The 23,437-nt window shown below is 39.2% G+C and overlaps 1 protein-coding gene and 1 pseudogene across 1 annotated transcript; one reads left to right on the top strand and one right to left on the bottom strand.

Moving 5' to 3' along the window:
- The first annotated feature begins 686 nt into the window (after positions 1–686).
- On the top strand, positions 687–21,857 carry LOC146673674 (uncharacterized). The gene is made up of 3 exons (XM_085391085.1): positions 687–1,596; positions 5,300–16,155; positions 20,037–21,857. The coding sequence occupies exons 2-3, from the start codon at positions 16,065–16,067 to the stop codon at positions 20,909–20,911; spliced, it is 966 nt and encodes a 321-aa protein (XP_085247211.1). The 5' UTR covers positions 687–1,596; positions 5,300–16,064; the 3' UTR covers positions 20,912–21,857.
- Positions 11,638–19,658, bottom strand: LOC146673675 (uncharacterized; annotated as a pseudogene).
- Positions 21,858–23,437: the final 1,580 nt, after the last annotated feature.

The raw sequence follows: 23,437 nt of genomic DNA, 5'->3' as shown, positions 1-23,437 counted from the left end.
GGCGAGGCTGCCGGACACTGGCACCAGCAGGCCCTCTGACCACCACCAGTAGGCAACAGGTGAAGTGTCTCTTGCCCAAGGCCACAACGACCAAGACTTTCCAAGCCGGGGCTCAAACTGGCAACCTTTCGATTACAAGGCGATCGTGGCTCAAGAGTTGGCCCCTGGCTCAAGGTAGACCAATGCAGGTATCACCAGCAATACAGGATAGTGCTTTATTTTTTATGGCTTATTTAGTGAGTTGTAAATACACAAAATTGACAATAGATATTAACATTTTACAGTTTGGATTTTACTTTAGGTGGCACCATCTTGGACCTCTAACTCAGGGTATGTTGGCTGGCTCCTTCCGTGTGGGAAATGTGATTTAATAGGGCATTCCACGTGATTAGCAGTAATTGGTAGCTTGGAAAATTGATTGATGATATTATTGTGTCTGTTTTGGGTTGGGCCTGGGGGCTAATTAAAGTAATTAAAAACTCTAATTTAAATTGATTTGATCTCATGTTTGTCTAAGACTGATTTTTTTTTTAAAATCTAGCATTGTAGACAGATGTGGCTGTACAGGAGATTCTCATAGCAGCAAATATACTAAATCACAAGAAGATCTGAATACTGTAATTAAATAGTGTCTGTGTTATTGGTACTGTTCTGTAATGTGTAGTATAATAAATTGTTGTTGTTGGGTTTAGATTTTATTATTGTCATTTGTATTAGGAAACATTTAATCATATATGCTTAGAGGTGTATAATCAATTGTGTAGTGATAAGTTGTGTGATCTTTAACAGGCTACAGAGGCTTGGTGTGTATTCCACACTGGAATGCACACCTGCATCTTGGGGGCATGGGAAGAGGTCGCATCTTGTTTTATTGTTTTATGGTAGGATTAACGTAGCTACATTTGTTTTAGTCTAAGTGCTTTTCTGTTTAGATGAACTGCTGGACTTCCTTACCGGGGGGGTCTAGTCTACCCTCTTCCTGACCAAGGATGATTGCCTTCGTGCTTTCATGTTGTTATATGACCCTTTTGACACACACACACACACACACACACACACACACACACACACACACACACACACACACACACACACACACACAGTATTCTTTGTTCACATGTATACCTATGTAAGATGTTATATGTTAATGACCCTATGCATATTCATGTAACCACAATAAAAGGAGTGCTGTGGGGAAACCTGGCTGAGAGTCTGACAGTGGTCAAGTGGTGGAACGACGCTTGGCTCCAGCCAGGTCTCCCTCATGCATGAGTAACCAGAGAACTTTGGTGCCTTGAGTCTTGCTTTTTGCTGCGTAGCAGATTGTCCTTAACGTTCCAGCGAATAGGTTTATGCTACAAACCTATCATTAATTGGTCCTTCGAGAGCCGGATCCCTGGAGTCGACGTTCACCGAGGGGAAAAGAGACACACCGAAAGACTGACGTCAGCCAGGACTTATAGAGGTCCTGCAACAAAGTCCTGAGGCGTGAGAATTCGTCATCGGGCCGGTGGATTAGCCGTCTGTTTTTTTCTCCTCGATGGATGGCGATTGATGGGATTCGGGACTGACGCTACACGCAATAAGCAACTCCAAGTAAGAAAAAAAAAAAAAAAAGAGTTTATAGCTATAATTACGTCTTCACCGCTCAGTGGGGTGTTGCCCGTGGCCGCTCAGTGGGGCTAAAATTCGCCGTCTCAGTGGGGCGATGTACAAAGCCGCTCAGTGGGGTTTTAGTACAGAAGCATTAAGTCGCAGAGTTGCGCAGTTCGAACTTTATTTTGGTTAAAATACAGACCGCTTTGTGGGGTACTGTAGTGAGTTCTCCACCGCTCAGTGAGGTGTTGAGAAGTTCCGCGGAGTCCATTTGTGCTGGACGATAGGCCTATTTCGTGTTAATTTTTTGTTGTTGTGTGAGTGTGTTTGTGTGAGTGCGTGCAGAGCAGAGCACGTGGTCTGTGACGTCAGCAGTTGTTGTTGTTGTTGTTATTATGGGTTCCCAAGCTACCAAGAGTGTGCCAGAGGGTGACGAGAAGTTTATGATGAAATTCGCTCCCGGTAGCACAAAGTATTTAGGACATTGGCGCAAGAAATATGATTTTGAAGGTAAATTGGTTGTAGGACAATGTCAAATGTTAGTAGATCAGTTGACAGTAAAGGCAGCTTGTGCGAAAGGAAAATTTAAACAGGAGAAGGAGTTACAACTGGCGTCCGCTAAATTGTGGTTGGAGCAGGCGCGGAAAAGACAGGAGGCAGTGAATGCGAAGAGAGCAGCTTTGCAGGCATTAGCTGTGAAACCTGAAGATGAGACGGTGCAGTCTACTTCAGTGGTGCTGACGTTAAAGGACCAACAGCGTAGAGCAGCATTAGAGAGAGAGAGAGAGGTCAGAGAGGAGGAAGAAAAGCAGGAGCAGGAGAAGAGAGAGAGAGAGGAGGAGGACAGAGTACGGCTGGAGTTTGGGGATGCCGCAGCACGATATTTAAGCCCTTATAACACTAGATCCAAAACTAAAAGTGATGGGGCGAGTGCAGCTGGTATGCCTGTCTACCCTTTCCATGATACCTTTCCCATGGTGGAGGTTGCAAATCCCCATTTTGGTGTTGAAAATGACCAAAGCCGTGTTATTTGTGTTTACAGGCCATGGACTGAATCTGAATGTGCAGAGGCATGTAAAGATTTAGGAAACCCGTTGACTAATGTTGATGAATTTATCGCCCGACACAAGCAACTCTGCTCCTCGTATCGTTTAAACGGTCAGGAAACAGAAGCCACCTTTAAGAAGTGTCTCACATATAACTGGGCTCGGGTGCGAGGCACCTACACAGGGAGGGATGGTAATACTATCCTACCCTATGGCCATGCAAATTTAAGAGGCCAAGTTGACGGGGTTTATGAGCGTCTTAGAAATACCTTTAAAGCTTCTGTAGATTACAACAAAATTGCCCAATGCATTCAGAAGGAAGGAGAGGATGTTCATGAGTTCAGGGCAAGAATAGAGGAAGTTTTCAAAGAACATAGTGGCCTTGAAGAGAGTGCAGAGAAGGCCAGCCCATATCAGCAGCAGTTAAAACATGCTTTGATGAATGGCTTCCATCCACGCATTGCTGCTCTCATCAGGAAACAAAATGTCAATCAGAACACTGATGGGTCCGTTGAATGCATGAACTGGGCCCGCCATGCACAGGAAGTTATTAAAAATAAAAAAAAGAAGTCACAAAACACTGAGGCCGCTGCCTTTTTAGTAGATGAAATTTTGTTTCAGGGACAGGCTGGAAGAGGGCAAAACAGAGGCAGGAATAGGAGAGGTAGAGGCCCATGGCGACCCCAGGATAACCGTGGTAAAAGAGATGATAAGTGCTATGCATGTGGGGAAATGGGCCATCACGCAAGGGAGTGTCCTGATCGCGTGCCTGAAGAGTATAAACGCCCTGATCCAAGAAACCCTTATTATAATAAATGACTAGCACCTGTTGACACTGCTAACACACATACATGTACAAATGAAGCCTGCACTGAAAATGTTGACAAGTGGTGTAGAGCTGAAGATATATATGCCGTATAGCCTTAAAAAATGACAATACAGGGTGGTGATGTTGGGTTTAGATTTTATTATTGTCATTTGTATTAGGAAACATTTAATCATATATGCTTAGAGGTGTATAATCAATTGTGTAGTGATAAGTTGTGTGATCTTTAACAGGCTACAGAGGCTTGGTGTGTATTCCACACTGGAATGCACACCTGCATCTTGGGGGCATGGGAAGAGGTCGCATCTTGTTTTATTGTTTTATGGTAGGATTAACGTAGCTACATTTGTTTTAGTCTAAGTGCTTTTCTGTTTAGATGAACTGCTGGACTTCCTTACCGGGGGGGTCTAGTCTACCCTCTTCCTGACCAAGGATGATTGCCTTCGTGCTTTCATGTTGTTATATGACCCTTTTGACACACACACACACACACACACACACACACACACACACACACACACACACACACACACACACACACACACACACACACACACACACACACACACACACACACACACAGTATTCTTTGTTCACATGTATACCTATGTAAGATGTTATATGTTAATGACCCTATGCATATTCATGTAACCACAATAAAAGGAGTGCTGTGGGGAAACCTGGCTGAGAGTCTGACAGAGGTCAAGTGGTGGAACGACGCTTGGCTCCAGCCAGGTCTCCCTCATGCATGAGTAACCAGAGAACTTTGGTGCCTTGAGTCTTGCTTTTTGCTGCGTAGCAGATTGTCCTTAACGTTCCAGCGAATAGGTTTATGCTACAAACCTATCAGTTGTAATTATATTTTGGAGAAATAATGTGATTGCATGTATGAATAACTTAACAAAAGAAGATGAATATTGTAAACAGTCTGTTTGTTATCACATGAAATATGCCTTTTAAATAAACTTGGCAATTAAACACACCTGCTTCTGTCCCATGTCAGCAAGAGAGCAAAATATTTGCCTGTTGAAATTCACCATGAAAGTATCCAAAAATCATTGCCAGTTTTGCATGAACTCATCCCTGCTCATCACATGCTCTGCAAATAAGGACATGTCATAAATTCAAATAACGTGCAAGTCCAAACTATGGGCAGAAATCTGTGCCATCAGAAACTGAATTTGAATAACTTAAATTCGAATTTGAATTTGAATGCGCTTACGTCATTGTCATGAGACACTCTCGCAAACGGAATCACGGTTTAGTAAACGCAGTAACGCAGCGAGCTTATGGGAAAGTAACAGAATCTAATAACCTTTTTGCAATAGTAATTCCTTACTGTAGTCATTACTTGAAAAAAGTAATCGGATTACAGTAATGCATTACTACCCATCTCTGCTGCCAAAACCATTTACTTACTTATCAGTCGCAGCAGCATAGGATGCAATAACTCTTGGCCACAGTCCGTAATCTTATAGTCCATAGTTTTTTGTCCCTATAGATCCTGTCCAGTTTAATTTAGGTTTACTCTTAAAAGAGAGCAGAGATTCACCTTAAGGTTAATTTAATAGTTTGTGACACTAAACTCATGTGTTTTTTGTTTTTCTTTTCAAATATTTTACATGGGACCACCTGCAGAAACATGCAAAGCATGAATTGATGAGTTGTTTTAGAATTTGTTGACAAAAAGAAACAAGAACAATGAAAAAGACTCTGAAAACACTGGAGTTACAGTACTAGAATAACAAAAATTATCACTCATTTAAAATTTGTTTTAATCTCACTATGCCTTTTCTTTGTCTCCTCCTTGTGTTATTTGTCTCTCTAACAGCAGATATGTCTGTTAACTCTTCATCCGCCTACAACAATGTTCTGGGTGGCCAATGCTCGACGGTTCGTTTTTATATGAACATTGGCTTCACTTCGTTGAGAATCACCCTCATCCTCCCTCTCTGCACCTTGGTCCTCTGCCTGGCTCACCAAAGATGGAGGCAGCAGCGCTCCTTTAAAACAGTAAGTCACGCCGACATCATCACTTATCACATGGTTGTCATCGAGCTGATGTGGATCTTGGGCAGTTTCTTCTATTTATATGGCACACACACTAATCACTCATTAATGGCAGTGACAGGAGTATATGTTCGTTACATCACTTTCTATGCAGAGATATTCTTACACCTCCTGACCTTTTGCCTCTCCTTTATCTACACAGGGCAGGAAAACTCACATGTTGCTTTTCTAAGAATAAGTGAATGTGAGGGTTAACTTGAGGATGATAGATTGCATATGCACTACTATGGTGGTGGTCAGAGGGCCCGGTGGTGCCTGTGTCCGGCAGCCTCGCCTCTGTCAGTGCGCCCCAGGGCAGCTGTGGCTACAATGTAGCAGTGTGTGTGTGAATGTGTGGATGACTGAATGTAGTGTAAAGCGCTTTGGGGTCCTTAGGGACTAAGTAAAGTGCTATACAAATACAGGCCATTTACGATTTACCATACTATATTCTTACATATTTAAAAATATAGATTTTCGCATGAAAAAATTTGTTATCTACTCCATAACAGCAGCAATTGCATCTGTATTTTTCCACTTTATTTCTTTTTTTGGATGGTGAAACTGATTCATTATTTAATGGTGGTGTGGAAGAAGGGGGACGGAGTGTCATGGTCCGGAGTCTGTGGACTCAGTGTTTATGTTTAAGTTTATTAATCTTCTGTGGTTTTGTTTATTTTGGGTTGTTTTTTATGATTATCCCTAGAGTTTCATGTCCTTTGTACTCTCCTGATCCATGTTTCACGTTCCTTTGATCTGTCTCCCCAGTCTGTGTTAAGTTTGCATGTGTAGAGTTCAGTCGTGTGTGTTTCCTGTTTTATTTTGAAGGTCCGTCTCTCTTGTCAGTGTTTCTAGTTTCGCTTCCTTTTGTCTCGTTATGTCCAATTATTCCCAGTTGTGTCTCCCTCCTGTCTCCCATTCCCTGATTGCCCTATGTGTATTTAAGCCCTGTGTTTTCTGATGTGCGTTGCTGGTTCGTCTGTATGGTTCCCTTGCACCTCCGTTTGTGTCTCAAGGTATCAGGGGGTTTTTTTTCCGTAGTTTTCCCAGTCTAGGTTTAGTAAGTTCTGTTCTCGCCACCCTTGCCTTTTGTTGTATGTTATCCTCCTCAATAAAGCTCACTCACATCAGCAGCGCCCGCATCTTGGGTACTTTAATAATTCCCACATGGCTTGCCTCGCAAACCATGACAAGGAGGTTACTTTTTCACATAGGACATAGGTTTGATTAGCATTTAATAAATGAAGTCATCATTTAAAAACTCTAAGTTATATGTATTCAGCTTTTTTTTTGTCTGAGACACATACTTGTTTATTTTAGACAAACGAGTTCTGGCGCTGTAGGCTCTGACATCAGTTGCATCGTCACATAAAGTCAAATTTTTTATTATACTCTGTTAATGATGGGTAAACATATTTAGAATGACAAGATTTGAATACTGTATTCAGATCATGTCTGTATAATGTTTACATGCTTAGAAAAATACATTGTTGCAATTATATCCTTGACAAATTAATGTGATTAAATGTATGATTAACTGAACCGGAAAAGATGTATATTGTAAACAGTCAGTCTGCTGTTATCACATGAATATGCCCTTTAAATAAACTTGTCTTTATCGCGTGAAACTTGGTGATTAAACACACCTTTTTCGTGTCAGCAAGAGAGCAAATATTTGCCTGTTGAAATTTACCGTGAAAGTATCCAAAAATCTTTGCCAGTTTTGCATTAACTCATCCCTGCTCATCACATGCTCTGCAAATAAGGACATGTCATAAATTCAAATAAAGTGCAAGTCCAAGCCACTCAGTAAGTTCTCAGAGTCAGGAGAAAATCCATCAGAGAAACGTCAACACGAAACAATTCTTCTAACAAGGTATAGTATTTTTAAAGGCCTGTTTCTCCTTGAATTTTTAAGTTGTTAATTTAAGTTGCTGTTGAAAGGACTACAAACGCATCAGTTTTTACAAATTTTCAGATACTTTTAAACGTTTTTTATATTTTTTGTTTAATTGACAAAACTCACTCATTCCTACCAAAAAGTGGTTAGTATAATGAAGTGATAAGTAAGATGTAAGTATAATTCAGTGATACTGCTTCCAGTATAATCGTCAGTCATGGTCGTTGTGTCCTTGGGCAAGACACTTCACCTACCGCCTACTGGTGTTGGCCAGAGGGGCCGATGGCGCGATATGGCAGCCTCGCTTCTGTCAGTCTGCCCCAGGGCAGCTGTGGTTACAACTGTAGCTGCCTCCACCAGTGTGTGAATGCGAGAGTGAATGATTAGTGGAATTGTAAAGCGCTTTGAGGGTCTCGAAAAGCGCTATGTAAATGCAATCTATTGTTATTATTATTATTATTATTATTGTTGTTATTGTAATTCATGTTGTTTAGTTTATGAGTTCACTTCTCAAGAAATGGCTCCTTATTGACAAAACTGCGATTCATACACAGATGAAATGAACTGATAAAATGCATTAATGGCATTAAAAGACCACAACGAACACTGTCCTTTTTGTGAACTAGCTAATATATTGCACAATTGTTGTGCTCATTGTTGTGCAATCTAATAAACTTTTATTTGTGAATTAGATTTAAATTAATTAGATTAAATTTATTGGAACACAATGAAATAACGTTCACTAATTTTAAAACATAGTCAAAATGTTACTTATATTAATGGTTTTCATGGATCATTGCAAATCAGTTTGGTCGAATGTGAAGGTAAAACAAACGCAAAAGCAAAAAAAAAACTGTTATCATAGATAATTTTTACTTCTTTTTTTCTTCTAGTTTTCTTTTTTTCTTTTAGTGTTGTTACTATTAAGGATATCAAATGATTGGTTTCCTTATATTTAAGTTTGCAGGATTTTTAGGGGTAGTTATCTAAAATAAACCGACCCCTAACTTTGATTTCTCACCTGTCCTTCTTTATCAGTTATTGTATAAACTTAATATCAGTTAACATTAGATTAAAAATGAAACTGAACTAATGTGTGGTTGCTTTTTTGTTTTCATTCTTTTGTTTTTAAATACAGTGCCATGATATATTGCTGGATTTCTTGTATGCTGGCTTTGCTTAAATTTATTGTAAATGACTGAAACACATGTAGGATGTGTTTCAGTCATTATGTTGTCTCATTTGTCTCGTTTTTGTTCACACACTTACTCTTTTATTACTTTTATCTCCTACGACTTTCAATGTATACAGCGGAAATGTTTTCCAACTCCTCCAATGTCACCTCCAACAATCTTCTGGTCTACAACTGCACCACATTCATTTTTTACTCCAAAACTATTGTCTCTGCATTGAGAATCATCCTCCTCCTCCCTCTGTGCAGCCTTGTCCTTTATCTTGGTCGCCAACAATGGAGGCTGAAGCGCTCCTTCAACACAGCAAGCCACTCTGACATCTTCACCTACCACGTGGCTGTCATGGAGCTGATTTGGGTTTTGGGGATTTTTATCCAGTATGGTGGCATATACACGTCTCAGACAGTGATTCAAACAGTGGGGTTTTTTGCTTGTTGGTTTACTTACTATGGAGAGATTATTTTTCATGTCCTGACCTGTGTAGACCGTTACTTGGCTGTAGTTCACCCCATCATTTACCTGGGATTAAGAAATGCCCGTGGGGCCAGGATCAGAAACATTAACACTGGTTGTTCTTGGATTCTTTGTTTTGGACTTGCAGCTATATATACAATTAACAATAGCATCATAATGTTGTTTTGCTTTTTAGTTTTGTGTTTACTACTCATATCTTTCTGCAGTCTCTCTGTACTCTGGGTTCTGATTCGCCCAGGGCCAGCACAGCAACATGGAGAAAAGGAGAAGCATAACCAGTCAAAGGTTAAAGCTTTCTACAACATTACCGCTATCACCTGTGTTGTTTGGTTGTGGATTCTGGGGGCCTTTGGTCATATAGCTATGAACAACTCACCTTTGCTAAGCAGCACTGTGAAGTGTGCAGTGCAAATGATTACAATCTGGTTTAATCTGCCCAGCAGTTTGGTGTTACCTCTGCTGTATCTGCACAAGATAGGAAAACTCTCATGTTGCTTGTATAACAATGAATAAAGGCGTAAAGGCGTTAATGAGAATATCAGAACAACATTTATTGCTTATTTTTGCTTCTTTTACAAAAAAAAAATATTCTTTTGTTTTTTTTTAATATTGCATTTTTACTTGAAGGCAAAAATAAAATAAATGGGAATTAACAGTGGTGAATGAGTAATTGTACGACTTTGAAAATTCATACTAAATCACAAATAATTCACAAGATACGGTTAAACTAGTTCATGTGTCAGTCTGTCTTTTTACATCCCCCTTCCTCCTCCTTATTTTTGGGGATATTGTCCCCTACTTGTTCAATGTTGAATTTGAGCTGCTTGATAGTCCTGGGTGTCATAGTTCTCTTTACATGATGTGCCAAATGTTTTCAGTTGGTAAAAGGTCTGGACTACAGGCAGGACTGTCCAGCACCCAAATTCTTCTCCTGTGATGCCAGGCTATTATATATGGCAGAATACAGTTTAGGCATCATCTGGGAGCATATGATGCTCTAAAATCTATAAGGATCCTTCAGCAATGATGGTGCCTTTCCAGATGTCCAAGATGTAGTTTCTATGTATTCCCATACCTTTAGTGTTTTTTAAGTACTGAAAAACACCTTTTTCAAGGTGCACTCTTTATACCCAGTCATGACCTGCAAAATGTTTCATTAGCTGTTTTTGTTATTACCTCTTACCTTCCCAGCCTTTTGTTGTCCCCATCCCAAGTTTTATAAAACATGTAACTGCCCTCAAACTGAAAATGATTTAATAACTTAAAACCAACAATTCATTTCCTCAATTGAAACATTTTATGTATGTTTTCTGTGTTCTAATGTTAATAAGTTATGGGTTTATGAGATGTGCAAATCATTGCATTTTGCTTTTATCCATACTTTACACAGCATCACAGCAGTTTTTGAATTAGAGTTGTACTTACAAAAGAGACACCTTTTTATTCTGTGCTGGTTTGTTCAAAAGTATATACAACTGCAACCATGACCTTTGTAGCTCTGCAATGATACTAACCTTAAGTTTTGGAGAAAAGAAAACAGAATATTTTATTTTGGTAGCAAGAAATTAGGCTTGAGGAGTTTACGAATGGTGACTGAAACTTCTGGTATTTAGTCATCTTTTAGATAGTTGTTGTATATTGCATACATTGTTGGTATAAGATGAAACTGATTGACTGTTGCTATGTGATCGAAATGGTGTCAGGTAAACCTGCCCAGGAATTATATATCCTAATTTATCTTCTGTTAACTTACAGAACACGTTTCAAATGGCCCATATACTGACACTTTGTATGTCAATTGACTGGTTATGAGTCCGTTCAACAGTCACATGCCAAAGGGCAGGTATAACTAAGTTATAGCTAAATGGACACTTTTTTTTAGTAAAATGTCGAAACTCAGTAGAAGAAAAAATATGGATCTGAATAACATCCAGAAGTCTCTCTAACAAAAATTATCTTGAAATTGAATTGAATTGAATCTGCAGTCTGGGAAGATCCAGGCAACAGGTCTAATTATATTTGTCTTACCATCCAGCGACATTCAACATTGTAGTAGCTGAGGTATGTAAACTATATAAACTATAATATAAACATATAAATATAAACCTTTTTATCCAATAGTGATTTATAGCACAGATTTTGCTTCATGTAGAAATGTTTGGGTTATAAAGTCTTACCCAGAATTTTAACAGGTGTTGTAATGTGTAATAAGTTATTTTTAAAGATGGTAGTGGTTTAATGATCACAGTAGAATCTGTAGATGGACTTCTTCTGTCTCCATAGAATTTGTAGGATATTAATTGTAATTATTTAGATATGTTGTGTATTTAATAAGATAAGATAGCTTTCATTTAATTTTAGTGTTTCTTAATCCTTCAGCTCTTTAATAGATGATATATTGGTTGAATTCCAATCAGATTTCAATAGTGTGTTTAAGTGGTGTCTGTGTAAAATCGACATCTAATAGTGTAATTATTTCAAATTGTAATCAAATGATGTAATGTGTATTCTATGAATCAAATAGATTTTTTTCATGCTGTCTGATTAAATATAGTTTTGTGCGACATGTCTTTAGAATCTGTAGATGGACCTCTTCTGTCACACATGTCAGCAGAAAATCAAATCAAATATAAGAGCAGGAATGTTAGAATTTTAAGAATAAATAATGTGCAAATATAAGATTGAATGTACTTTTCTAGATATGTATACTAATTACATATATATGTATATATTTCTACGTGTTTTTCTGTGCATATAAATGTATATAAAATAAAATATACAGAGGTCAGCAGTTGAATATTGTGCAAATGAAATGTCATATAAGTAGAGTATGGAGTGCATAATGTCGAAGTGAAAGTGAGGTGTCTATGAAGTGTTCAGCAGTCTGTTGGCCAGATGGACCAAAGAGAGAGATTCAACACAGACACTCAAGATACATGAAGTAGAGTGTCAATAAAGATAATGCTTGTGAACATGTACAAGTTAGCCAGCAGCAGGGGCGAGGTTACTGGTCCCTATATACCCAGGGACCAGAAGACACCCCAGAACTTTGTTTCCTCTGCTTTTTTCTGTCTGTCTCTGGTTTTGCTTTAGTTTCCTTTCCTATGTATCGTCTTGCTATTCTCTTTATGTAATTTCTTGCTATTCATATGATTCAGTGAATTAAACTCTGTTCCAAGAATTCTACTCTTTTCCAAAGGATCTTTTTGAGTTAATTGATATTAATTTGATCTAAAAACGTTGGATCTCTGCATCTTTGGTGGAATAAGGTTATTATGTTTGCATCAAAACTGGCAAGCACAATGCTGTGTTACACAAAGAAGATTTGTCATACTTGCAGCTCATCATTTATAGAAATGTAATTTAATGTAGTTACTTATCTAAGGTGAAAAGTTTTTTGTTTTGTTTTTTCTTTCTTTGCTGTGTTTTGTTTTATTCTTTGCTTCGAGCCCTATGTACATGAGCCGCATGCTAAAAGATCTTTAGTTAAAAGGGTTGGCATAATAAACACATTTTTTCTAATACTCTATTTTTAAACTTTTTAAAAAAAAACCTTTTTAAATCACTGTCATAACTATTGCACGAGTTAACTCCTCTAACAGAAACACATCTCTGCTTTATGTTTGTCCTTATCTTGTTTGTTTTTTTTAAGTAATCTGTTCCCCTTAAGTCATATTGACTCTCTCTGACTTTAAACAGCTTCTGAGTACTGCGGCAAAGTAAGTTATGTTGTGCGTTATACATTATCTGTGCAATTTTATATTCAACTGAATCATAAAATTTCAGGGTTTTCAGATTAATAAACAAAATGTTAGTTGGTTCTATATAGTTTGATTGATTTATTATTCATAATTTTGGGGTGTGATGCTTTTTTAATTTAATATATTTATTAATGAAATGTTTGAACCATTAACTGCACAACATTTCTTCTGTCGCCATTTTCAGTTTACGTGTTGTTTTCAATAAATTACATGCTTAAAAGATGTTTTGTCTCACCCATATTTCTTCTTGTTTGATGTGGAAGCTTTACCTGGAACCTTGTTAAGATCCAACCAGGCAAAATATGATTTTTTTTTTTTTTTTGCCTTTTTTCAAGTGGTCGTAAACTTTTGATTGGGACTCTATTAGGAAACTTACATATAGATTAATTAATTTTTAGTACTTGATCACTTTTAGCATGAAAGGCTGGATGTTAAGTCCTTTTACTCTCTCAGTTGTAAAGAGAGGTAAGATGGGAAGACCCCAGTCTCTTTAAATCCCACCTCTCTTGACATAATATATATGGGTGAATCACACAGATGTCCAATGTTGAGAGCGCTTCACAGTTTTAAGGAAGGAGTTAAGACAGACTCTGGGGGTAAGTCTTAAAAGATGACTTAAAAAAGTGCAGCTTTAGTACCAAAGGTAACTGCGAAGAAAATGTTTGGTGCATCCTTTGGACTGAGGAAAGAGAATAAGAAGACTTGGTGCTGGAATGAGAGCGTACGGGAAAGTATTTAAAACAAAGTTTTCAGCAAAGAAAACATGGGATGGTCAGAGAGATGAAAAAAAAATGTAAAGGCATTCATGGCACCAAAATGTTTAATTATTTGATCAGAAATAACAGAAATATGTCAAAAATTACAAATATTACCATTACTGTTTTCTGTAATTCATCATTTGTATCATTTGTATTTATATACAAAAACTAGTTAAATATTTCACTAATCCTGCTATTAATAATCACCACTGGGGCCGATGGGTACTAAAATTATGGCTCATGTAAATGAGAAGTTATTTCCCCTGTGTTCACTCTTACTGCATTAATGGTGTTTTACTTAAATGAACACCTGTAGTGGGAAATTTGAATACTGACAAATGTTTTGAATTGATAGAATGCAGCACAGCTATTTATATGGAAATGAGCCACTTATGTTCACTGATAAGCTTAGAAAAAGCACCTCTTAGGAGGATTACTTTTTCATGTTTTACATTTAACTAAAAGTTCGAACTTTAGTTTCTGGCATTAAACAATAAATACCAGCTCAAGGCTAATTACACAAACTAGTTTAATTTTCTGAATTTTTGAATCAAACAGCCCAAATTTGGCTGGAAAATGTTACTGAGAAACTGGAGATTGTATAGAGGCAAAATATGTATATAATCCTTTCTGACCCACATGGTGAACGATAATTTGATGTTTATTGCAGTTATGGCGTAAATGAGCGCACATAACACCACATATTCATGCAAAACACCCACAAAGTTCTGCAGCTGTACACATGAACATCATCAACCATGATGACACAGCGGAGAGCTGCTTTGAACAGCACTCACTGACTGGAGCAAAGGACACTACTAACAAGTTAAGTGATGTTTAATGTAATATTTTAAATGTCCTCATTTCACACAAATACTTAACTTGTTTCAGGTTTTTTTTCCAAAAGCAATGTTTATTTATTCAAGCAGCATAACAAAATATCTTCAACAGATTTAAAAAGTGGAAATTCGATTTGCTTAGTTCGTTAACTACTAGTGTCAGTTTTTCTTTTATCTTTCAACAACCATTCTTTGTAATGTTTCACATTGCCTGTGTTGTAGTGGTAATGTTATGTTTGCTTATTCTTTTGTAAATGCCAGCTGCTGCCTTCATTTTGTCTCAGCTGTTGTGGGAACACTTTACATTACCACTTATATGGCATATGTAGGGTAATATTATATACTATATAACTACTAACTTGCTATTAAAAGTGTGTATGCCTGAGTAATGTTAGATTTACAACTACCAATATTTTCCTAAACCCTAACAGTCAACCTCTTTTTGGTAATTCCAAACTGGATAATGATGAATTAAGCAATGGTGTTATGACTATGTTATCTGGACACACCTGTTGAACTATGAATTTAAATAATAAAAAGACAAATAAATAGACTGGTAATGTGTCAGAAAAGTATTATTCTTATCTTATTAATAAAAATTAGACTGGTTTTGTAGATTCCAGATAATGTCCACTCAATGTTCACATACCAATATTGCAAGAAGTTTTTGCAAGATAACATTTATGTTATGTAGAAATGTTTCAAAAATTTCCCATGCATTTCTGTTCAGAGTGCTTCTACTGTCCTGTCTCACTTAAATTGGACTTAAGTGGTTCTAGGTTCAAAGATTCATCATGTTATACATACAATGCCTTCTAATTAAGGCAATTGAGGCAAAGGCTCAGTTGTTAAAAAAGTTAAAGAATCATTTGTGGCAGATAAGACAAGAAACATGCCACAGCAGCCAAAGTCTTATCAGGCTATAGATGCCAGCGGACATTCTCAATAACTCAGATAACCTAAATAACACTTCTTTTTTTTTTCTTTTATAGAGGACCACATATGACATATTAACTCTGTTTATTGTGTGTTTCTTTACCCCTGGAACATAAAGTGACTTCACATTTATCTAGGACTGAGATTCAGTTTGTATTTGCTGATATTTGTTGGGCTGTTTTAAACACTGCAGTTTAAATTTTCAGCCACTTAAAAAAAACAGTTTGCTTCTCTTCTGTAATGTTAGCTATATGCTAAAATACTGCAAACACAACTGTTCTGCAGCATGAAGGAAGATGAACAAAGTATATGTATTGGCAAAACCATTTACTTATTATCAGTTGCAGCAGCATAGAATGGAATAACTCCATAGTCTTCCTGACAGATTTTTTGTTGTTGTTGCTTTAAACTGCCAGTAAGATTTGTTTAGGTGTCCCAGTTCCATTCACGACTGACTTTGACCTGTCCCTACTGATGCTGTCCAGTTTAATTTAGGTTTACTCTTAAAAGAGAGCAGAGATTCATCTTAAGGTTAATTTAATAGTTTGTGACACTAAACTCATCTGTTTTTTTTCTTCAAAGCTTTTACACAGAACCACCTGCAGGAACGTGCAAAGTGTGAATTGAACCAGAATCAGAAAGACTTTATTTATCCCCAAGGGGCAAGTAAGATAGAACAGAGCAGCATGACGTTGAAGACTCCACTCAACTTCGGTCTTCTAAACATTCGTTCATTGACAAGTAAGGGACCTCTCATCCAAGACCTCCTATCTGACCGTAAGTTTGACTTTTTCTGCTTAACTGAAATCTGGCAACAACCTGATGACTTTTCTCAGCTAAACGAATCTGCTCCTCTGGGGTTTGTTTACTTTTCTAAACCCCGCTGCTCAGGTTGTGGGGGTGGTCTCGCGATCCTTTTTCGCCAGCACTTGAAAGTCCTGCCAGTTAACGTTGATACCTTTAGTTCTCTAGAGGTCCTTGCATGTGAGCTGACTGGACCCATTCCCACTATCATAGCTACTGTATACCGCCCCCCCAAACCTAACCCTGTCTTCCTCAGTGACTTTGCTAATCTACTAACCCATCTTTCATCTCTCTCCCCAAATGTGATCTTGGTGGGAGATTTCAACATTCACTTGGACAATAATGACCTTCTGCTCACCAGAGACTTTTCCTCCTGTCTCGAAGGCTCTGAATTTAAACAATTTATCAACTTTCCCACTCACTCTAAAGGACACACCCTGGACTTGGTCTGCTGTTCTGGTCTTACTCCCTCGAATCTTTCTGCTACTGAAATCCCCATAACTGACCACTTCCTCTTTTCATTTAACCTCACTCTCTGCTGCTCTTCTACCAAGCCAACCCGTCTCATCTCGTTCCGCAACATCAAGAACATTGATATGGACATTATCACTACCAGTTTGGACAATGTTCAGATTCCGGACTTCTATTCTACTCCTGATGATTTGTTGTTATATTATAATAATTGTCTACGCACTGTCCTTGATTCTCTGGCTCCTGTAAAAACCCACTCTGTTTCCTTCGCTCGCTCTGCTCCCTGGTTTACCTCTGACCTCCGAGCTCTGAAGGCCAAAGCTCGGCAGCTAGAGCGTAAATATAAGAAATCTGGTTTAACTGTTGATTCAGAAATCTATAAATACCACGTACTTACTTACCACGTACGGGTTAGTATCTTGCCCAAGGATACTTGACATGCAGACTGGAGGAGCCAGGGATCGACCAACCTTCCGATCAGTAGGTGACCAGCTCTACCTCCTGAGCTACAGCCACCCTGATGGCTGTGCTGACTCCAAAGGAGTTGAGTCTCCTAAGGAGGTATAGCTATTGGTGGCACCTGAAAAGCTCCTCAGTGCTGGCAGAGAATTTCATGATGGTTCCCAGGTATTTGTACTCCTCAACTACCTCCACTGGCTTCCCATGGATGGTGGTGGTGACTGAAGCAGCCAGATCCCTCTGCCTACTGGAGAAGGTCACCACCATCTCTTTGGTTTTGCTCATGTTCAGTTCAAGTTTGGAGCTGTCACACCACTCTACAAACTCCTGAAGCCCCGTGGTGTTGTGAGGGGCCTGACAGCAGTGACAGGAGAACTGTGTCGTCAGCATATTTAACCAGGTGACAGTTGGGCTGTGTGGATCTGCAGTCATTGGTGTAGAGGATGAAGAGCAGGGGGGAGAGCACACAGCCCTGGGGGGAGCCAGTGGAGGTGGAACGGAGACCAGAAAGAGAGTTGGTGACCTGAACTTGCTGAGTCCTGTTGGTCAAAAAGTTTAGTATCCTCAGCTGATCATCCAGGTTTAATCGGGAGGAAAGTTTAGTGGCCAGGATATGAGGCTGCAGAGTGTTGAACGCTGATGATAAATCAGCAAACAGAAGTCTGGCAGAGGAGTCAGGGAGCTCCAGATGTTTGTGGATGGAGTCCAAGATGAAGATTTTTGCATCATCGAAAACCTCTGCGTGCACAGTAAGCAAACTGGAGTGTATCCATCAGGGGCCAGTTGCTCTTACGATGTGCTGTTTTATGATCTTCTCTGTGGCCTTCATCGCCAGGGAGGTGAGGGCCACAGGACGAAGATCATTCAGAGACTTTGGGTTGTTTCTTTTGGGGATGGGGATGACTGTGGAGTGTTTCCACAGCTGGGGGACGGTGTGACTGTCAATTGAGTGTTGAAATAGAGTCAGGAACACAGTTCCTAGTTGCCCTGCAAAGTGCCTCAGAACTCAACTGCTGATGTTGTCAGGGCTGGGTGAGCTCCTCTCCCTGGTCCTCCTGAGGGCTCTCACCACGTCCTCAGTCCTGAAGGTGAGTGCAGACCTGCCAGGTTTGAGTGAGGATCGGGACTCCTCAAGCTGTGTGATGTTGTCTGTCTCAAACCTGGTGTACAAAGCGTTGAGGTCGTCAGGGAGGGAGGAGGGGTTGCTGCCCTCCACCTGGATGGTTCTTGGAGTGGTGACCACAGTATTCACAGAGGCCATGGTTTTGAGGCCCTGCCAGGCTGAGTGGAGGTCCACTGTGGTGAATCTTTTTTTCAACTGTGTCTTTGTAGTCCAGTTTAGCAGTTTTTATGGCCCTCTTGACCTCCCTGTTGACCTCCTTTTTATCCAGTGCAGAGCCAGTGAAGAAAATCCTCTTTTTTTATTAAGGATTTCCTTGAGCTCCTTGATGATCCAGGGTTTGTTGTTGGGGTAGATGGAGACTGTTTTGAGGGGATAATGTTGTCAACACAGAAGGAGATGTTTAATGTCACTGTGTCGACTTGTTCGTCGATGTCATCAGAGGGAGAAAGAAGGCTGTCCCAGTCAGTGTCTTCGACTCACCCTACATCCTTGTAGGGTGAGGATACTTTCCTCTGTCCACTGCTTGATGTTTTTGGTGACCTTTTTAATCTTCTTGATGACTGCGGTGTAAGCAGGGCAGGGGCCAGGAGGATGGTGTGGTAGTCTGCTGAGCCAAGAGGGGGGAGTGGTAGGGCTTTAAATGCATCTGGTACAGAGCCATGGCATTTATCCAGAGTCTTCCCCTAACATGTGCTGCATGAAACACACTGTTGGTATCCCTTAAGTGACTTGTCAGGGGAACAGTGGTTGAAATCACCCAGGATAAACTTGGGAGAGTCCGGTGATAATTGTTCCAGTTTGTACAGAGTGTTGGTGAAGTACTCTGTGGCTTTAGTTGCATCAACTCTGGGGTGGATGCAAACCAAGATGATGATAAGCTGTGGGGATTCTCTGGAGAGATAGTAGGGGTTCAGGGAAACAGCCAGAAGCACGATGTCTGTAGTGCACAGCTTCTCCCTCACAGTGACTGTAGAGCACCAGCTGTTGCTTACATACAGACAATCGCCGCCCCCATGTTGCTTCCCGGTGCGTTCGCGGTCTCTGTCCATACGAAGAGGTGGTGAAAAGCCATCAATGTGCAGCATGCTGTCTTTGTCGCTGTTGTTTAACCACGATTCCATAAAAGCCAGAACGGAGGCAGTTCTGTACTCATGCAGGTGGTTGACGCAGGCTTGCAGCTCGCCCAACTTGGAGTGGAGAGACCGCACATTAGCAAGGATAATGGATGGCAGCGCTAGTTGTTTGTGTGTCTCCCTCTTGAGTCTGCCCCCTCCTGGTTACCTTGTTATTGTGAGTTTTTCGATTTCCGTGCCCACAGAGTATTTCCTCGCGAAAGTAGTCCGTGGGAGCCCTGCGGAAAAGCCGGACACCAGGTAAGCCATGACCCCAAGGCTCACCTACACCAGGTGAGCCTTGGGGTCATGTCGAGTGTCGAAAAGAAGTCCGAAAATAACAAAAAAAAGGAAAAGGAAAAGTATACAAAGATACTGAGAAAAGTATACAAAGATACTGAGTAGACAGCTAAAAACAACAACGAAAAGAGCATTAAAGTTAGAAAAAGAATGGAAAACTGCTCAGCTGACTGGCCAGTCCACCCCATGAACAGTGACCCGGTTGATGTGTCATTTTAAAGTTTGTTGACATAAAGAAAAAAGAACGATAAAAAAGATAGTCAAGGAAATACTGATCCTTTTCACAGACTGAGTTACAGTACAAATAGAACAACACTTGTACAGTTTTGTTTAACATTTTTGTTCATTTTTTCTTTGTCTCCTCCTTGTGTTATTCGTCTCTCTAACAGCAGATATGTCTGTTAACTCTTCATCCGCCTACAACAATGTTCTGGGTGGCCAATGCTCGACGGTTCGTTTTTATATGAACATTGGCTTCACTTCGTTGAGAATCACCCTCATCCTCCCTCTCTGCACCTTGGTCCTCTGCCTGGCTCACCAAAGATGGAGGCAGCAGCGCTCCTTTAAAACAGCAAGTCACGCCGACATCATCACTTATCACATGGTTGTCATCGAGCTGATGTGGATCTTGGGCAGTTTCTTCTATTTATATGGCACACACACTAATCACTCATTAATGGCAGTGACAGGAGTATATGTTCGTTACATAACTTTCTATGCAGAGATATTCTTACACATCCTGACCTGTGCAGAGCGTTACCAGGCTGTTGTTCACCCCATCACCTACCTGAGTCTAAGAACTGCCCGTGGGGTCAAGATGAGAAACATCAGCATTGGATGTGCTTGGCTGCTAAGCTTTGGAATGACCTTAGTTAAAGCTCTTTGTATCCGTAATTACGTCACCATTCAGCTGTTCTGTACTTTGGTTTTGTCAATAATAATCATATCTTTCTGCAGCCTGTCTGTTCTCTATGCTTTGATTCGTTCAGGGCCAGGAGACAGAGTCAGAGGAAAGGAGTTGGTCAACCAAACAAAGCAGAGAGCTTTCTACACCATCACAGCTATATTAGGCATGTTCTGGTTGTGGTTTGTAGGGCTGCTTGTTAGCATCACGATGAACCAACACCCTGAGCTGAATTGCACTATCAAGTGTGTGGTCGATATGAGTGTAAGCTGGTTCAACTTACCAAGTCATTTGATTTTGCCTCTCCTTTATCTACACAGGGCAGGAAAACTCACATGTTGCTTTTATAAGAATAAGTGAATGCGAGGGTTAACTTGAGGATGATAAATTGCATATGCACTACTATAGTCTTAAAGCGGAAAAGTCCAGATGCTATTGCTGCTGCTATAGAGTAGATAACATGTTTTTACATGAAAATCTATATATTTAAATATTTAATTCTTTTTTGGGACGGTGAAACTGATTCAAGTTTTAACGGTGGTGTGGGGGAGGGGGAAGGAAGTTACCTTTTCACATAGGACATAGGTTTGATTAGCGTTTACCTTTAATAAATGACGCCATCATTTAAAAACTCTAAATTATATGTATTCAGCTTTTTTTGTCTAAGATACATATTTGTTTGGATTTTAGATAAACGAGTTCTGGCGCTTTAGGCTCTGACATCAGTTGCATCGTCACATAAAAGTCAAATTTTTTATTATACTCTGTTAATGATGGGTAAACATATATGTAGAATGACAAGATTTTAATACTGTATTCAGATCATGTCTGTAGTTTCTTCCCCTCTGCTGTTGGACACATGAACAATAACCGTATGACTGTTCCCACCACTAACACATGACCCTACGCTGTGTTCACTGCAGCATTCCATGTTTGGCACTGATCACCACCTGCACTCATGTATATATCTATCTACTTAGCACTTTTAATTCTTATTTTTATTTTTATTTTCATGTCTATTTAAGCGTAATTTATGACAGTATGTTTGCACTGAAGCACCGCAGCAATTTCCTAATGTTGTAAACCTGCTCAACATTTGGCAATAAAACCCATTCTGATTCTGATTCTGATAATGTTTGCATGCATTTTAATAATACATTGTTGCAATTATATCCTTGAATTAATGTGTTTAAATGTATGATTAACTGAACCGGAAAAGATGAATATTGTAAACAGTCATATAAAATTAAATAAACTTGGTTTTGTCATGTGACACTTGATGATTAAACACATCTTCTTCTATCAGCAAGACAGCAAAAATTTGCCTGTTGAAATTTACCGTGAAAGTATCAGAAAATATGTGCATGGAAATGAACTCACAGCCCCACTCATGCATGCTCTGTAAACAAGGACGTGCCATAAATTCAAATAAAGTGCAAGTCCAAGCCACTCAGTAAGTTCTCAAAGAGAGGAAAAAAGCAATTGGAGAGAAACGTAAAGAAGAAACCATTTTTCTAACAAGGTAAAGTATTTTTAAAGAGCTTTTTCTCCTTGAATATTTAAAGGTTGGTATATTTTTGGTGGAATTGAATGGACTACAAACTAATCAGCTCTTACCAATTTTTTTTTTTTTTTTATAAAAGAAATGAACAAATTCTTAGAAACATTGGTTAATATAATTAGTGATACTGAATCCAGTATAACAGTGTAACTTATGTTGTTTAGTTCACCAGTTCAGTTTCCTAATCTAATACACTTTCAGACTTTTATGTGTAATTTAAGTCAACTTAAATGAAAGTGAATTTTGTTTTGGAACATAATGAAATAAAAATTACTCCCTTTAGATCATATTCAAGAAGTTAACTTGTAGTTTATGTTAATGGTTGTCAGATTCAGTGCAGTCTATATTTTGGTTGGATAATATGAAGGTAAAACAAACACAACATGTATGCAAAAGGTAGCTATAACTCCATAAAACTACTAAAAACCTTGTGTCTTATTGTCACTGATCATTTTTAAGTATCATGCATTTCATCTCAGGGAATCCTGAGTTTTGACACAGCATTTTCCAATTAGTACTTTCAGTCAATTTGTATTTGAACTGATTGTAGTTTTTCAGTTAGGATTTTGTCATTGTTGCTGATATTACTTGGTTTGCTTCCTTATATTTAAATTCTCAGGCTTTTTAGTTGTAGTTATCTGTATCTGTAGTTACCCATCCCTTTCATCAGGAGAGGTTGAATATATCTGCTGCAGTTGTTTAACAATAAGAATGTAATCTATAGTAGGTGTGTTTCAGTCTTTTTTCACTTACTCTTTTCTTTAATTTTATTCTAACACTGCGTCTCTTTTTACTTTTAACTCCTAAGACCTGCAACATATGCAGCAGAAATGTTTTCCAACTCCTCCAATGTCACCTCCAACAATCTTCTGGTCTACAACTGCACGACAGTCACCTTATACATAAACACTTGCGTCTCTGCATTGAGAATCATCCTCCTCCTCCCTCTGTGCAGCCTTGTCCTTTATCTTGGTCGCCAACAATGGCAGCAGAAACGCTCCTTCAACACAGCAAGCCACTCTGACATCTTCACCTACCACGTGGCTACCATGGAGCTGATTTGGGTTTTGGGATTTTTATCCAGTATGGTGGCATATACACGTCTCAGACAGTGATTCAAACAGTGGGGTCTTTTGCTTGTTTGTTTACTTACTATGGAGAGATTATTTTTCATGTCCTGGGGCCTGTTCTTCGTACCGCGCTAAGTGAGTTAGCTGGATGAGATTGTTGACGATTTCGCGTGATCCTGGATCGTTCGGTTCCCCGAAGCCCATCCGGGACTTGCTGTCATAGCAACAGAGCCGTAAGCGTAAACCTGCTGGGGA

This window comes from Rhamphochromis longiceps, linkage group LG3, assembly GCF_057381845.1.
Source record: "Rhamphochromis longiceps isolate RC_006_pf linkage group LG3, R_longiceps_female_GT1.1, whole genome shotgun sequence".
NCBI lineage: Eukaryota > Metazoa > Chordata > Actinopteri > Cichliformes > Cichlidae > Rhamphochromis > Rhamphochromis longiceps.
This window is presented reverse-complemented; position numbering and strand designations above follow the sequence as displayed.

Bases quoted from the DNA above. Each gene is read 5' to 3' on its own strand.
- LOC146673674 (XM_085391085.1), top strand. From the start codon at position 16,065: ATGACGTTGAAGACTCCACTCAACTTCGGTCTTCTAAACATTCGTTCA. The intron at 16,156-20,036 runs GTAAGTTTGACT...TCTCTCTAACAG, and splicing joins CCAAGACCTCCTATCTGACC to CAGATATGTCTGTTAACTCT.